The sequence below is a fragment of the Hyaena hyaena genome, unplaced genomic scaffold (genome assembly GCF_003009895.1).
Source record: "Hyaena hyaena isolate Hyena2069 unplaced genomic scaffold, ASM300989v1 scaffold_1161, whole genome shotgun sequence".
Taxonomy (NCBI): domain Eukaryota; kingdom Metazoa; phylum Chordata; class Mammalia; order Carnivora; family Hyaenidae; genus Hyaena; species Hyaena hyaena.
This window is the reverse complement of record NW_024081795.1, coordinates 101,854-120,269: the sequence shown is the minus strand read 5'-3', so window position 1 is coordinate 120,269 and position 18,416 is coordinate 101,854. Positions and strand designations below refer to the sequence as shown.

Sequence of the window (18,416 nt, the reverse complement as noted above, 5' to 3'; positions counted from 1 at the left end):
CAAAGCTAGAAAACAATGAAGTTAGTCCTTCCTTAACCTTAGTTCCTTTTAATGTAAATGGATTAAATTCTCCAATCAAAAGGCATAGAGTGGCTAATGGATTAAAAACAAAACCCATTTATATGCTGCCTACAAGAGACATCAGCTTTAAGGGCACACGGAGACTGAAGGGGGAAGGAACGGAAAAAGATACTCCATGCAAATAGAAACCAAAAGAAAGCAGTGAGTAGCTATACTTCTATTACACAAAATAGACTTTAAGCCAAAACTATAATGAGACAAAGAAGTCCATTTTATAATGATAAAGATAGTCAATTCATCACAAGGATATAACAATATATATGCATCCTACATCAGAACACCTAAATGTATTAGGCAAATACTAACAGATCTGAAGGGAGATATAGAAAACAATACAATAATAGTAGTGGAATCTGATACCCTACTTTTAACAATGGATAGATCATCCAGACAGAAAATCAATAAGGAAACTCTTAATGTGAACTATACCTTAAGCCAAATGGACCTACCAGACATATATGTAACATTTCACCCAACAGCAGCAGATTACAGATTCTACATTCTCCTGGATAGATCACATGTTAAGTCACAAACACAATAAAAAAATGGGCTGAGGACTTGAATAGAAATTTTCCCAAAGAAGACATATAAGTGGCCAAAACAGATACATAAAAGGGTTTTCAGTATTTCTAATCCTCTGGGAAATGCAAACCAAAAGTGTGAGGTATGTCCTCATATCTGTTAGAATGCCTATTATCAAAATGTCAAGAGACACTGAGTGCTGTTAAGGATGTGAATAGAAGGGAATTCTTGTGCACTGGTGGTGGGGATGTAAATTGGTGCAGCCACTATGGAGTTTCCTTAAAAAATTAAAGATAGTTCCATCCACATTGCTACAAATGGCCAGATTTCATTCTTTCTCATTGCCAAGTAGTATTCCATGAACTGGAGGGAATTACGCTAAGTGGAATAAGTCAGTCAGAGAAAAAGAGATACCATATGATTTCATTCTTATGTGGATCTTGAGAAACTTAACAGAAGACCTTGTGTGGGGTGGGGGGGGAGGAGAAAAAAAAAAAGGGACAGAGGCAAACCATAAGATATTCCTAAATACTGAGAACAAACTGAGGGTTGATGGAGGAGGGGGAGAGGGGAAAGTGGGTGATGGGCATTGAGGAGGGCACTTGTTGGACTGAGCTCTGAGTGTTGTATGGAAACCAATTTGACAATAAATTATATTAAAAAATAAGTAAACATTAAATGAAAGAAAGAAGATGATAAAAGCAGCTTAAATTTCTTGAGTCTCTTTATGAATTCAGCATATTTGCTGAAGGAGCTACCTTGACTCACAGCAGATTTATAGCAAACAAGAAATAAACTTTTGTTTTCATAAGCTAAAAAAAATTAAAGATAGAACTATCATATGACCCAGCAATGCCACTTCTGGGTGTATATCAAAGGGAATGAAATCTCTCAGAGGTATCTGCATCCCCATGTTCGTTGCAGCATATTCCCAATAGCCAAGGCATGGAAAAACCTAAATGTCTACTGATGGATGAATGGATAAAGAAGATGTGGTATATATGTACAATGGAATATTATTCAGCCATAGAAAGAAGAAAAGTCTGCCATTTGCAACAACATAGATGGACCTTGAGAGCATAATGCTAAGTAAAATAAGACAGAGAACAACAAATGTTGTATGTTCTCCTTTACATGTAGAACCTAAAAAAGCTGAATTCATGGATATAAAGAAAGGAATGGTGGATGCCAGAGGCTAGTATGTAGGGGAAATGTGGAGATGCTAATCAAAGGGTAAAAACTTCTGGTTATTAGATATATAAGTTCTACAGATTAGCATATAGCACAGTGACTATATATTATATATTTGAAAGTTGTTAAGAGTATAGATCTTAAATGTTCTCACCACCTACAAAAAATGGTAATTATGCGAGGTGATGGATATCCTAACTAGCCTTATTGTGGAACTCAGTATATTTATGTATCACATCATCACATTTGTACACCTTAAAGTTACATTTGTTATATGTCATTTATATCTCAGCAAAACTGGAAAAAATAAAAAAGACATAAAAACAAAGGGCATTTAATACAATTTATAATGCATCAGTAATGACTCTTTAGTTGTCGCAAATGTACAATACTAATGTATTAACAATAGGGGAAGCTAGGTGTAGGGTGTGTGTTAACTCTGTGCTATCTTTGCAACTTTTCTGTAAATACAAAAGTATTCTAAATAACAATTTTATTCAATATAACAAAAGAAAATATTTAAGATGACTGGCTTCCATTTGAGTTATAGGTCCTTTCTTATAGAAAAGGATTGGCGTGCTGATACTCTTGGATTAAAAAAAAAAAGTAAATTATTTTAGCTAGGTACTCCTATATAGATCTATAAATGTCTTTTCAATAGTGTTGAATAAGATTGCTATTAGAAGACAAGCCATTTAATACAAGTGCAGTTAGCCATTTGGATATTAAAAGTGTGTCATTTCCTTATGCAGTGTCTTGGCAGGTTACAATGGTACCATCTTTGCCTATGGGCAAACAGGCAGTGGTAAGACATTCACCATCACAGGTGGAGCAGAACGCTACAGTGACAGAGGCATTATCCCAAGGACACTGTCGTACATTTTTGAGCAATTACAAAAGGTATGAAGCTTTAACTTCATTTTCTGTTTGATATATTCAGCAGAAATTTACAGTGGGTAAAAAATTTATTGTGACATTTTATTATATTATATCTAATTGAGGAAGTATTACTGTGTAATAACTGTGGCCTTTATATTTAAGGAAAGTTTGGGATTTTGCTGAAGAAGTAGAAATTAAGGTGCTTCTCATTAAGGGGATGCTGTTTCAGCAAAGGCTGAAAGGGAGTTCCTTCTTATACATCCATGGAGGTTAAAAGAACAGATAACACATTTTCCCAACTAACATCTTATATTCCCCATTAAGAAACTGGCTGTCCTTTAACCAAGACATTTTTATTTCACCTACTAAAGCCCTGAGTAAGATGATATGATTGTACCTTTTTCAGAATTGTGATAGAAGCTCAGAAGAGTTTACCAGAGTAAAAATCCTATTGCAATTACTATTATTATGAAGAGTTCTCTATATTATATGCATCATTTATGTGTGTCTCTAAGTGCCTATTGCCTTATTAGTATTTAATACAGCATATGATACAACTAACAAGGCAGGTATCTTTATCCCAATTTTATAGTTGGGGAAACTTGAGTCTAAATATCTTTATCTGGTGGTCCATCCCAGCTCTGTGTGATGCCAAACCCTACATACACTGCCTCGATATCTCAGACTGGCTTTATTTTGTTGGTTGTATTAAAAATTTTTTTGTCAGCATTCAAGAGTCTCTCATGGTTTGCCTCTCTCCCTTTCCCCCACCATTTCCGCCCTTCTTCTCCCCCTTGGTCCTCCGTCAAGTTCCTCCTAATCCTCCTATACGTGCAAACATATGGTATTTGTCCTTCTCTGCCTGACTTATTTCGCTCAGCATAACACCCTCAAGGTCCATCCATGTTGCTACACATGGCCAGATTTCATTGTTTCTCATTGCCATGTAGTATTCCATGGTATAGATAAACCACATCTTCTTGATCCATTCGTCTGTTGATGGACACTTAGGCTCTTTCCATGTTTTAGCTATTGTGGAGAGTGCTGCTATGAACATTGGGGTACATGTGCTCCTATGCCTCAGCATTTCTGTATCCCTTGGGTAAATTCCTAGCAGTGCTGATGGATGTGGGGGGGAGGGGGGGATGGGCATGAAGGAGGGCACTTTGGGGATGAGCACTGAGTGTTATGTAGAAACTAATTTGACAATAAACTATTTGTAAAAAAAAAAAAAATAAATAAAACAAAAAAAAATTTTTTTTGTTTTATTTATTTTTGAGACAGAGAGAGACAGAGCACAAGTCGGGGAGGGGCAGAGAAAGAGGGAGACACAGAATCTGAAACAGGTTCCAGGCTCTGAGCTAGCTGTCAGCACAGAACCCGATGCGGGGCTCGAACCCACGAACCGTGAGATCGTGACCTGAGCCGAAGTCAGAAGTTTAACTGACTGAGCCACCCAGGCACCCCTTGTTGGTTGTATTTAAACGATATTGAGTTAAGGGACTTCTCTTAACTTGGGTTTCAGTTTTCCCTTAACTTCTCTAGGTTTTGGTTTTCCCCTCTGTGAAAGTAGGAATTGAATCATCCGAGAGGATCTTCAGCGTCCCTACTCGCTACACTTACTTGGTTGTATTACTTCTGTATAACAAATGTCCTAACTAGGTCAGTATAACAGTTATTCCAAAATTTCTTGACTGTATGCTTTTTGAATTTTGGGTTGCAAAGATGAGAAGAAATTGCTGAGATCTGCATAATTCTAATTTCCATCCATAAAGTAGCAATTACCCATTAGTTCAGCTCATCTCTCACTAGCTCAAACATGCCAACTCTGCATGCCAGAAAATGTGGAAGAGAAAGAGTTGAGTATAATGTGTATGTTGGATTCAGATCCTGTCTTTTCATTTACTCATTTATTTCTGACATTAGCTGTTTTGTTTTGCTCCCAGATTTCACAAACTGGGAATATAATTTCTAATAGTTTTTGCTGCTGTGGCCCAACGTGGAAGCATGTTGTCTTGGAAAGATCATTGAACTTGGTAAAGACCGACCTGGTTCTGAGAAAGTGTACTATTTACAGCATGTGGCCTTGAGGTAGTTACTTAATGTCTCAGGCTGATGGAGTCGCTATGAGGGCTGAACATACTCTATCTAAAAATATTGTCCAGTTCCTGGCACATAGCACATGGTCAATATATGAGCTCAGTTACTATAGCCATTAATATGTATATCCATATATGTATAGCCAAATGATCCTGATTAATTTCAAAGAATCCTTTGAAACTTAGGACAAATGAAACCAATTTCCCTGATTAAGTTAAACAGAATAAATAAATCCTTTCCTAATGGAAAATATATTTGTCCCTTTTAAAATTTTGTATGTGGGTACGAAAATACAGTTTTAAAAGTCTAGATGTCTCCCAAGTACCTACCATCTGCTCGGTTCATTGTTTTATATCTGTTTGTCATTGACATTATTCTAAACCTCATTTCAGTTAGAATTATCCTAAATCACTTCCTGGACTGAAGAGAGCCCCTTGGACCAATTTATAGTCAGGACAACTCCTTGTAAAAGGACAGATCTCCATGATGGGTCACAACGTATTCATTTAATAAAACTGAACTGCTGCAAAACTAGTCAGAGGCAACTTGAGGTTCATCATCAAGTTTGTCTACATTGTATAGCTGAGAAATGCAGGCAGGTACTCACATACCCCCCGTCAATTGCTTGAGAGGGCCATATGGAATTCTCTAGAATTATGAAAGGAAATATTTGACTTATGCAAAGGAATTATTACAAGATAAACCAAGAGTAAGTGCATACTGGCTCCTAAAATGCCTGTGAGTGTGATAGGAGCACATTTGCAGTAATTTTAAAGGAGGACAATTGATTCCATTTATTTTAGAAATCATAGCTCATTATTTTTGAGTCCTGTGAGGTTCAGACTTGTTTTGGGGCAAGAGGAAAGGCTGTCTGCAGGGAACATGTGTGTTACATTACAGTCTGGCAATCCTAAACACTAAAAATGGAATAATAAGGAAAGGTAGCTTGCCACATTGCTCAGTGATTTTTAAGTGTGTATTCTAATAAAAGTCCAGAAAATGCAGAAACTGGAGGAGCCAAAGGCATTATCCCTATCATCTCGGGGGCGTGGTCTTGCCATTTTCCTGATTTGTGATTCCTTCCTTCTATTTTCTGGGAGAGTTTCTCCAGTACACATGAACATACAAGTTGGCTGTCATTTAGCCTTTCTTTTAGTTTCCTTTTATATTCTCATTGAATTCTCCATTTAGAGGCTTTTAGAAAGAATGATAAGAACAATAACAATAACAATAATAAAAACAGTAGCAGCAGCAGCAACTTATTGGTGCTTATTATGGGGACATACATTTTTGGTCAGATTTTAAATACGGAACCCTATTTCTCTGTTACAACAGTTCTGCAAGATAAGTGTTATCCCCAATTTCATAATTAGACAGCTGATGATAGTGCAGGATCACTCAGTTATAAATGGCAGATCCAGTATTCAAACCCAGCTTTTTCTGATGCTAAGATGAGCTCAGAACTGTATGCTAAAATCTCAAACTATAATATATGGGATATTTCAGTTATGTTCGGACAAGTTTTAGAAATATGTTGCTCTTAAGCTTCCTGAGACGTTGCTAAATGATCCCCATGGTCTTCAATGTGCTCTGAGAATCTTCTAGAGAGGACAGCGTATATGTTGGTTGTGGAACACTTTTTCAACAGGCATTTCATGGGATACTTTAGGGAAAATTGGATTAGACTAACGACCACACAGAACCTGTCTAGAATATATGCTCTCTGATACCTGTGCTATAACCCAAAGAATGATGTTGAATGATGCCTTTGCTAAACTAGGGTACTAATCTAATCAGCAGGCTGTTTGTTAGGGTAAGCAACTAGAGTCGCCCACTTCAGCAGGACTTCCAGCATTTGGCGGGGAGAAATTTGCTTAGTAGAGACTCAATCCATGCTGTCACCTTCCAAGACAACCAAAACATGAAATTTCAGATGTAGCTTCAGTGTTTTACTCTAGTAATTTGCTGCCTGAGAATTGCCTTAATTTTTCAGGTGTTATTTTGTGGTATCTTTATTTGGATAGGTTGAGCCACTTTAGAACCAGAGAATCGTATTAATTTTAATCTGAAGAACACATTAGGAATTCATTATTTAATTTCCTCACTAATCAGTGTGGAAACTGAGGCCTGACACAGTAGGGACTCATAGCAAGTAGGACTAGGGTTCCAGCGCTGGATATGCTGGCTTCTCTTCTCTCTTCCATCTCTGTGACTTGGTCCTCTCTCCCTTTGAATAGTATCTGTCAAGTGGATTGTCTTGGATATGGGTGAGAGTCAATCAGGAAGGTCATCCTAAGCAAAATTTCTTTGTGAGTATCGACTCTGACAGTCTGTTGACCTTCTTGCTATAAGACACAAATATATTCTCTTATGAGAATTAGGGCTCTATTTGCTGAAATGGAAGCATCTGTATTTTGGGAGAAACAAGAAGAAAGTGCTGTCAGTTGATATTTGATCTCAAAAGGTGAAACATTTTCAGTTTTCTTGAGACCTGAAAAAATTCCATTTTATTCCATCTCAGAGGGAGTGGGTCCTTTTTATCTGCTGGAGGAACTGAGACAGGACTAGTCGCCTTGACTTTTATTCTAATTACACTGATGCCTATATTGTTACATTTCAGTAATGACCCCCACAAAGTATCTTTCTCAAAAAATATCTCAATATCCCTGGTTGCTATGTAGGCCAAGAATATTAACCCGAGAGAGAAGATATAGGCAGTGAGCTGTGAATGCCGACTCTTAATGTTACCCAATTGATCTAAACTAGTTCTGTCCTCTGGAATCCATTTTACATTATCTACTATTGTCTGTTATCTATTTATGCCACCAGAAATTTTGATATTGGAAAAATTTTAAAAAGAATTATAATTAAAGATGGAAACTCTTGCTACTGAAGTTTTAAAACTGAAGTAATGATTCTGTTTTCTTTCATGAATAGGCTATTCACAGAATGTAAGTTTATTTTTTCACAGTAATCTTTTGTTTTTTTGGAGGTGGGGATCTGGAAAGTAAAAAATGGTGTGTTATACAGTTCTGCAACTGAGTTGGCTCATTTTAAGTGTATATTGACTCTTTATTTATAACGTGGAACCAATAAAAAAACAACAGACTAAAGTTGCTTGTAATCATGGGTGTTGGCCATTAAAAAAAAAAATAAAGCTTCATGCATATGGTTACTGGCAACTTGAAAGTGTCACGAACTGAAAATGGAAACCATACCAAATGAAGAGCGTAAAGGAGAGAAGCTGTGAGGAAACTATAGTGATAAATGTGGTCATCCTCCTCTGAGCTGAATTGTTATTTATAGCTATTAAATAATGTCTTCCCCTTTTCCAATCAGGACAGCAGCACAATATATACAACGCACATTTCCTATTTGGAAATCTACAATGAATGTGGTTATGATCTATTGGATCCAAGACATGAAGCCTCCAGTTTGGAAGATTTGCCGTGAGTAGCAGAACAACAAAGAATGGGGAAAATTACTTTCAGATGTTCCCTTCAATTGTTTTCTTTGAAACTTTGTATGTTTCTGGTCTCAATCATAATTAACAAATACTGGATAACAGGATCTTTTTGTAATATAATGGATTTTTTTTCAGTTATGACCAGTAGACAGCAATGATGGGAACTAAAATTGTTTGAAACCCATTTCTTGGGAAAATCTCTTTTGAAATTTGTACAAGAGAGTGCACTGAATATTCTCAGAGCTGGGGCAGAACTGACTAGTGGGATGTGCCGGTACTTCTTTATCCCTGCTGAATCACATCCTTTCCTCCTCTATTTGTGGCGTTTCTCTGAAGACGGAGTTCAAATTAGGGCTCAAGCAGCAATAAGAGACTGAAAGAGAGAAAATAAAACTTTGCTTTCCCCATTGCTTCTCTATTATAAGACTGACTTTGAAAATCATTTGGTCAGATTGCTTTATGACTGAAATATAAGCAGTCTTCAGAGTTTACCTACTGAGTAAGTTACCCTGCCTGCATTTATGTAACATTACTCACTGCTTGTTTGAATATCTGCCTAAATTATGTATTAATTGGTAATACTTCATATCCTTTTGTCCAGACATTTTCGTATATCAGAAGTTGGTAGGGACGCCCGGATGGTTCAGTTGGTTAAGCCTCCAACTTGTGATTTTGGCTTAGGATCATGAGATCAACCCCCGTATCAGGCTTTCTGCTGATGATACAGAGCCTGGTTGGGATTCTCTCTCCCCCTCTTTCTCTGCCCCTCTCCTCTCTCTCGCTGTCAAAAATAAATAAATGAACATTAAAAAAAAGTTGGTACAGCCAAGAAAACATATTTTAATTTTCTTATTAAATATTCTAAAGCAATTTAAAAATATATATTAATCCTCTACCACAAAGATCGATAGCCAGTTGCTTGTTTGTTCTGATTTGCAAAAGAAATAAGGAGATAATAAAGAAAATAAATTATATTCTTTACATCACCTTTATATGTATTCTTCCTTTAATATTGATTGGAAGTTTTTACATATCTCTTTTATGCCAATTATAATCATTAGAACAAGTTAGGATAGAGGATTATTACTGTTTTCTAAATATTCATGTTAATTAAAGAATAGAAGAAGAGAAAGGAAAGATCTGACTCCATGGAAGAAATTTGTCTTAAGGAAACTATTGGAATTAAGTTCACAGAAAGGTAAAACGTTCCTTAGAGGATGCTTAGAAACAGCAACATTAAAAACATGAAGATGTGGTCAAAAAGGCCATGTATTAAGGAGTCATGTGAAATAAAAGCAGAAAGGCCAACAGAAGCCAGCTTTTGAGGTACTTGAATGGTGGGCTTTTGCTGTGAGACTGATCATTACTCTAATAGGCTTTTAAACTAGTTTTCTACCCTCCAGTGTAACCTGTGTACCTCTAGGATAAATATGGCTTAAAATTGCTTTTAACAAGTCACATCTACACTGAAGAGCTTGAAACCTGCTTAGCAGTATTCTGGATATGAAAGTCTTGGCTATGACAAACATGGAAGAGGAGAGAGAAGTTTGAGAGATATCATAAAAAGTACATAGATGATAACTAACTAGCTAATTAGATAGACATAAAATAAATTGATATGTCTCTCACTTGGATTTGATTGGATTTGAAACAAAGATGAATTATAGCAGGTTGGTACTCTCTATTTTACTCATTGAGAAGAGTACATTCCAGAGGTATGACTTGCCCAGGGTGTCAAAATAATCTGTTAATGGTAGAGCAGGAATAGAAAACCATAGGGGCACCTGGGTGGCTCACTTGGTTGAGCTTCTGACTTCAGCTTAGGTTATGATCTCACCATGGGTGAGTTTGAGCCCTGTGTTGGGTTCTGTGCAGAAAGCTTAGAGCCTGGAACCTACTTCAGATTCTGTGTCTCCCTCTCTTTCTCTCTCTCTCTGCCCCTCCCCTGTTCACATACTCTCTCTCTCTCTCTCAAAAATAAGTAAACATTAACAAAAAATTGAAAACCACATGCTCTCACTTGAATGCCAGAGTAGCAAAAATAGCTTCAGGATTTTACCATGGGGCCCAGAGAATTAGAGTCATTGACTAAAAAGTTATTTCTGGTAGAAAACTTGATTGGGTGGTGGCAATGAGTTTCACATACATAACTTTTGTGGCTGAGAGTACCTTATGAGATGTTTACAGTAACTTCCTCAGAGGTAGGAAGTATGCCTTACCTGAGTTGGTAGTCTCTCTACCACTAGGCCAAAGTAAGTTCTCAATATTAAAAAAATTATCTGTTAAATTGAAACTATAAAGTAGACTTTTTGAAGATGAGTTTAAAGGAAAAATAACATGAACTCTATAAATCAGAATCTAATTGACAAATTAGGTGCAACCTGACTATGAGAACTAGGAATGAGAGAAGTCATTGACTTCTAAGAGAGACAGTGTAATCTATATAGTCAAGAGCACTTGATAACAAATCAGGAAATTTGGGTTCTAGTCCCAACCCTGCAATCTTAGATACATTTTTCCACTTTTCTGGGTTCCTCATGATCTATAAAATGTGAGCATTAGGTTATATAATATTTAACAACCGTCTACCTTCTAGTGTCTAGAGTTCAAAGATTGTCTACCTCAAAGGATAGGACTTCTTTGGTGACTCTTTTCCCCTTCACAAAAAAATAAAAAGTGTTGTAGATATCTTATATTTTCCTCCTAGAAAGGAGCCTTCTACCTCTTGAAAGCAAGGACAATGCTTTAATTCACTCCATGTCTCCGTGTTTCCTGGTGCGCATGGCATTTATTAGTGGTTCTCAATGTCGATCAGATTGTCTCTGTAGATGTCACTAGCTTTCTGTCTTAAACTGCTGCTCTTTTCTTGTCCTCTTGCTGGAGAATGAGTTCTCTGACTCAAGGCAGAAGTGACCCCAATTACAAAACAGGTGTTTTCAGTGAACCACCGCCCTCCCCAACTAGCATACAAAAGGACAGAAAGATGTTCTTCCCTTATGTTTTGGAATATAATTACATGACAACAAATCCATTAAAATAAAAATGAGAAGATTCTCATTATGGAGGAGGATTCCCATATCCCAGGAGTATAGCTTATTTACTTCAGATAAATTCAATACAATAGAATTCCAAGACAACTCAAGAACAGCATAGTCTTTTGGTGTGAGGATGATAGAGTTTGACTGGTATTGAGTCTGCTGGTTTTCTGGGGATTTTAGAGGGTTTGCCTTTTACTAAGATTATCCAGTAATTCTATATAATGGAATGTGACTTTTGCTTACCTGGGTGGGATTAAGAGAATGTACTGTTAATCTGGTTTCTTTCACACACTCTTGAACTGGGACAAGCTCTGACCCCGCGATCTTACCCATCTGATTGACTGGTTTCATTGTTGTGAGCTGGAATGTCCCAAACCCTCTGACTATGATCCAAAAATAGTAGGCAAAATATCTGTTGACTTTAGTTCTCTCTTGCGGTCATCCATTTGAGGGACAATGGCAATATACACGTTGTATCCCTCTCGCATTCTCATACTTGGCATAGTGTATAGTGAGATTCAAGGTCATTTTGATGTTACACAATAGCCATTAGTAACAGATTACTTACTACTGAGCAACACAGCTTCCTCCAAATCACCTGCTGGATGTTCTTTTCACAGGGCACTCTGCCTTTTCTGTTTCTTGTTTTTTACACTCTAATGAGTTCCAATTCTGCTGTTACTGAAGCACTTACCTATAGACTGCCTGCGGACTTTGTATATATAATGTCAGGGGATTGGACTAAAGTCAATTGCTTCTTGCAAATGTTTCTATAGTCATTTGGCAAGGAGTTTTTAGATTCAACATTAAAAGCATGATCTGTGAAAGAAAAAATAGATGAGTTGAGCTTCATTAAAATTAAAAAATTCTGCTCTCTGAAAGATACTGTCAAGAAAATAAAAAGATAACCCAGAAACTGAGAGAAAATGTTTACCAAACACATATCTGATAAAGGACCTATATCTAAGATATACAAAGAGCTTTTAAAACTCAACAACAAGAAAACCAACAATCCAATGAAGAATGAGAAAAATATCTGGACAGCCCACCAAAGAAGATATATGGATGGTAGTTAAGCATGTGAGAAGATGCTCCACATCATCTGTCATTCAGGAATTGCTAATTAAAACTACTGTGTACCTACTAGAATGGCAAAAATCTAAACTGGCAATACCAAATGCTAACAAGAATGTAGAGCAACTGGAACTCTCATTCATTGCTGGAGGAAATGCAATATGCTACAGAGGTTTTATTAATTAATTTATTTATTTATTTATTTATTTATTTGAGAGAAGGATGGGAGAGGTTGTGTATTGTGCGCAAGTGAGAGAAGGGCAGAGGGAAAGGAAGAGAATCTCAAGCAGGCTCTACACTCCACACAGAACCCAATGCAGGACTCTATCCCACAGCCCTGGGGATCACAGCCTGAGCCAAAATTAAGAGTCGGACACTCAACCAACTGAGCCACCCAGGTGCCCCAGTAGAGCCATTTTAAAAGACATCTTCTAGTTTCTTAAAAAACAAACATAGTTCTTAGGACATGATCTAGCAGTCATACTCCTGGGTATTTAACCAAATGAATTGAAAACTTATGTCAGTACAGAAACCTGCCCATGGATGGATATAGCATCCTTCTTCATAATTGCCAAGAGCTGGAAGCAACCAAGATGTCCTACGTTAGGCAAATAGAAAAACAAATGGTGATACATCCATGCAGTGGAATATTATTTGGCAATAAAAAGAAATGAGCTATTAAGCCACAAAAGACATGCGAAGCCTACATACTGTATGATTCTAACTATATGACGTTGTGGGAAAGGCAGACTGTAGATACAGGAAGAAGAGCACTGGTTACTAGTGGTTGGGGAGGGGGAGAAACAGGTAGGAATAGGTGAAGCACACGGGACTTTTTGGGCAGTGAAACTATTCTATATGATAGTATAATGGTGGATGAATGATATTATGTACTTGTCCAAACTCATAGAATACATACCACCTAGAGTGAACCCTAGTAAAAGCTATGGACCTTTAGTTAACACAACCACAATAGCAAAAAAAGAATGAACTATTGATACATTTAACAGTTTGGATGAATCCCAGAGAATTATGCTGAGTGAAAAAAGCCAATCCCAAAAGGTCATATGCTGTGTGATTTATTTATCTAATATTTTTTATTTTTATTTTTATTTTTTTCTTATATTTTTATTTATTTCTAGGAGAGAGAGAGAGAGCGTGAGCAGGGGAGGGTCAGAGAGAGAGGGAGATACAGACTCTGAAACAGGCTCCAGGCTCTGAGCTGGCAGTCAGCACAGAGCCCGACGCGGGGCTCGAACCCACGAGCCGCGAGATCATGACCTAAGCGAAAGTCGGACGCTTAACCGACTAAGCCACCCAGGCGCCCCTTATCTAATATTTTTTAAATGGCAAAGTTATAGAACTGGATACAGATGAGTGGTTGACAGGAGTTAAGGCAGGAAGTGGGAATGGTTATATAAGGCCAGTGAGAGATCCTTATGGTCATGGACTGTTCTGTATCTCAACTCTGGCTGTGGATACATAAGACTACTCATGTGATTAAATTCCATAGAACTAAACACACATTTACGTGCACACACACACTATACATACATACACAAAACTGGGACATCTGAATAAGATCAGTGGATTGTATCAATCCAGTGTCCTGTATCACAACCAGTGTCCTGGTTGTGATATTTTAATATAGTTTTACATGATGTTACCATTGGGAAAAACTGGGTAATGGGTACATTATATCCTATAGCTGCATGCAAATCTACAGTTATCACAAAATAAAAAGTTTAAGGAAAAAAGCAATTGTCTATATATTTGTACAGATATATAGATATAGACATAGATATATGCATATACACACATGTGTATTCAGTGTATTCTGTATTTAGTAATTTAAATGAAAATAAAACATCTATTTTTGGAAGTCCTTATGTCATATGCTATAAAGAGAATATAGTTAGAATCTAAGTATGTCTTATGGAGTAAACAATATAACTACTGGTCTAACCATAGAGAAAATAGTCACCTTACTTAAGTGTAATTTTAGTATTCCTAAATAGGGATGCATAATGCATGTAAGGTTCCAAAGATGGTCATGGTTATTACTGTTAGCAAAAAGTCAGTAAACTCCAGCATCCAGTATTGCAGTCTTGGCTGTGTTGTAAAATAGTTTGTTGCCAAAGGAAAACAAATAGTTGGAAGTTAAGTTTAATTCATCATATTTCTATACCCACTGGATATGAAACACTCTTAAGTGTTGCAGGAGTTACAAGAAAGATGAATGTACAGTGTCTGTCCTTACAGCTTACATTCTAGTCATGTGGAATCATTCATTTATTCAACATTTATTGAGATCCAGCTTGATTCTACATACGGTGCTAGACACTGAGTTTACTGACAATAGTCTTTACTTTCCTGGAACTCACAGGAGCATGGGGGAAAGCTCGTATAAAATAACATAAGGTAGAATATGAAAAACATCATAAGAAAGGCAGAAAGAATGACTAGGGCTTCAAGGAGCAAGAAATCACATCAGGTCAAGTGATAAGAAAGAGATTCACAAAGAAGGTGGTACATGAAATAGTCCTTGAGGGAAGGAGTAAGACTTGGGGCAGTGGAGTGTGGCATTCATGTGGAAACAAAGGTAGGGAAGAGCATTGAGCTTGTTCTGTGACAGTTAATAGACCTGTTTGACCCCAGTAAGGGAGTAGGTAAGAACATTGAGACAGAAAAATAGGAATGCAAGGATTTGGCAGGAAGGTGTAGCCCTCCAGAGCAGCTTGGAACTGCCTTTTAGGAAGAAAAATCAGTCAGTAGCATATAGGGCTAGAATGAGATGGATGGGAGTCAGAGAGACCCCAGAGCATTGTGGGAAGTTATTAGGACCATCTCTGCAGCAGTGGGAGTGAAAAGGAGGGACAGGATTGGAATACATAATCCAGTGGCTTGAAATTTAACTATGTGTGAGACTATAACTATGTGGGAAAATCACCTGGAATGTTGTTTTAAATAAACAGATTGTTGGCCACCACCTCCAGAAAATTCAAATATGTTTGATTAAGCAGCCCAGGTGATTCCAATGCAGGTGGTGTCTATTAATTCTTTCCCTCATCCACCTAGGAAAAGTTCTTTTTAGAGATACCAGATAATCTCTCCATAGAGGGAGATAGGCACCTATTGCGTGGTGGTCCCTATCCTAGGGACTTTAAATGCAGTATCTCATTTGAGGAAGTAGGTATCATAGTCTATGCTTTATGGATGACTTAACTGAGGTTCACTTAGATAGTGTGATATTTCCCTAAGATTCCATGTCTGCCAAGAGATGGTCCAGGATCTCAGTCCATCAAACATCAGACCTGGGACACTGGTGCTGTTGCCCAGGAGATCCATGCTGTATCCTGGCATTCCATCTGCGCAAACTGTGTTTCTGGGCTTCTTCAGGGCTCTGCAGCTGCTGGTGTGAGCCACAGCTTTGAGTCCTGCTCAGCTCTCTCTGTTGTGTGTCACACACTCTGTTCTTTACCTCAAAGAGGGGTAGTCTAATAGAACAGACTCAAAAATGATCGTTTCAGGCTTCCATACTAAGATGGATGGTAAGATGCCCTGAGTTGTTTAAGGGCACATGGGAGGAGACAGATTTCTACCTGGGGGTCAGAGAAGGCTGGAGAAAAACTGCCTCATTATGGTCTTCAGCCTGCTAAGCACTATCTTCGTACACTCAATGATTTTTCTCCCAGTACCCACAATAATTACATCAAATGTCTGTCTCTTTTGTCACATACTACGTGCCCCAGTCCTCTTCCATGCCACTTGTACCCTCATCTCAGATGGACTATGGAAGGTGCCAAATATGAATTCCCTCAACTTGCTGCCTTCCACCCTGCTTCCCACTCACCTCCTTCCCTCTAGCCCCAGGAAACTCTGTTCTTTTAAAAGCCAGTCTTTCCACTTATGCCCAGGACTCTCCTTGTATTGGCTGCAAATCTACTTTATTTGGCCTACCCATTTTATGTTTAAAATTCTTGAATTTAGTGCTTTTAGCTGAAGCATACATCCTTCAGTTCTTATTCCTACCTGTTGCATTATATTGTTTTCATTTGTGTTATTTTTCTGGCCCCATTGAGCATTTGAAGAGATTCTGGACCTATAAGCAAAGATCTCAAAGTTAAAACTAACTCCAGTCTTTTCTTCAGCTGATTCCATTACTGATACAGCTGGGAGGCAACTTCTTGAGAAGCAGGGGTGCTGTCCTCTGGGATGATCTGAGCAAGTGGCCAGTGACTAGTGATGGTCACTTATACTCTCTGTCATTCATGGATTGGCCAGGGACTGTGTTTCTTAGAGAATGAGACATTGCCAATGACCATAGTGGAGGAAATAGAGACCCTTTCCATCCTGAAAATGACACACTTCTACCCAAAGCCTGTCCCACCAGTAATCTCAAAGGGGAAGTTGACTTCCTCTACTGTGAATGGCTGGTTGAAAGAAATCCTTCTTAATATCTGAAATGTCTTATGTAGGAGGCTGTCTTTGTCAGTTCAGCTACTAGGACAACATACCATAGACTAGGTGGCTTAAATAATAGACACTTATTTCTTATAGTTCTAGAGACTAGGAAGTCCCATATCAAGCAGCTGACAGATTTGGTTCCTGGTGAGAGCTGTCTTCCTTATAGATAGCTCTCTTATAGATAGCTTCCTTCTTGTTGTGTCCTTACATGGTAGAGAGAGAGAGAAAGCATGCATATGCTCTAGTCTCTCTTTCTTTTCTTATAAGGGCACTGACCCCATCCTGTTGACCTTATCTAACCACATTACCTACCTCATTACCTACCTACAAAGGTCCCACCTCTAAACACCATCACATTGGAGATTAGGGCTTTAACATACAACTTTTTACAGGGACACAAATATTCAGTCCATAACAGAGCACCAACAGTTGCCTAATATGTGATGCATAGAAGGATGGGAAAAAACAGATACAGTATTTTCACTCATACATCTGGAATATAAAAATGTATGTGTGATACTTTGAGTTTTTAATCACATGAGATTAATTAACGACAAGGAAAACACTGCCACATTTGTCTATTCCATCTTTCTCATGTGTTGTATATAAACAAATGCATAGTTTCTTTACCTAAGATTAAAAGTTGAAGTGCACTTTTAAAATTATGAATTTGTCTTTCTTTGACTTACTGTCCTGTTAGGCTTCATAATTGCTTTATAAATCATTTGGCGTAGTCTGATACAATATACTTTTTCAGTCTATTTTAAATGTTGAGTATAAAAGCAAAACCATAAGATTACCTAAGAGTGTGAATAATTTTGGCTTGCTTGGTCACTTTATTCTGTCACTTAGAAGAACACACAGGGTTTGGAAACTGACTATTCTAGCTCAACTAGTAGAGAAAAAATAATTACAACTGTTTGAGAGTGTCAGCATCATATTTACCTAGCATTTACTAGATGCTGAGAATATCAATTAGCTCTGGAGTCATTATAAAGAATTTAAACTGTATGCTTCTCCTCAACTTACCATTTAGTGGGAATATGCAGCATGCACATGAAACACCTCAAGAAACTTCTGCAGAATGCAGCTGCTCTCCACTGTCCTGTTAATCATATGTGTGCATGCAAAAAAGGTATACAAATGATTTAGAACTACAGTAGTTTATGAATGGAGCCACGTCAACCAATAGTCTCCTATGATAGCCCACTCCCTCAGTGGTTTCCTAATTTTATTGGCATTCGCCAAGAACAAAGTTCTGACTGTGCCAAGATCTGGCAGTGCTGCTGAGGAGGGAGCAGTGCTGAGTCAGCCTAGAGAGAAGAAGACACATTTCTAATGATATCTAGGTGAGGGAGAGGAAGAGGTTCCGGCAGACAGCTAGAGGGCTCATCTGGACCAGATAAGTGTCACAGGTACTGCATTAATCTCCTTGCTCTGAAACTTCTAGAGCAGTTGACCTCGTGTTATTATTATTTTTTAATATAATTTATTGTCAAGTTACCTAACATACAGTATATACAATATGCTCTTGCTTTTGGGGGTAGATTTCCTGTGATTCATCACTTACATACAGCACCTAGTGCTCATCCCAACAA

General features: G+C 37.7%; 1 protein-coding gene across 1 annotated transcript in view; it reads left to right on the top strand.

The window, feature by feature from the left end:
• Positions 1 to 18,416, top strand: part of LOC120224347 (kinesin-like protein KIF6) — a gene marked incomplete at its 3' end in the record, with an annotated part of 192,246 nt that overhangs the window by 78,951 nt on the left and 94,879 nt on the right. Inside the window, exons 4-5 of the mRNA XM_039222579.1 lie at positions 2,547 to 2,694; positions 8,113 to 8,222. Of these exons, the coding sequence (XP_039078510.1) occupies positions 2,547 to 2,694; positions 8,113 to 8,222 (258 nt within the window). The remainder of the gene's footprint in view (positions 1 to 2,546; positions 2,695 to 8,112; positions 8,223 to 18,416) is intronic.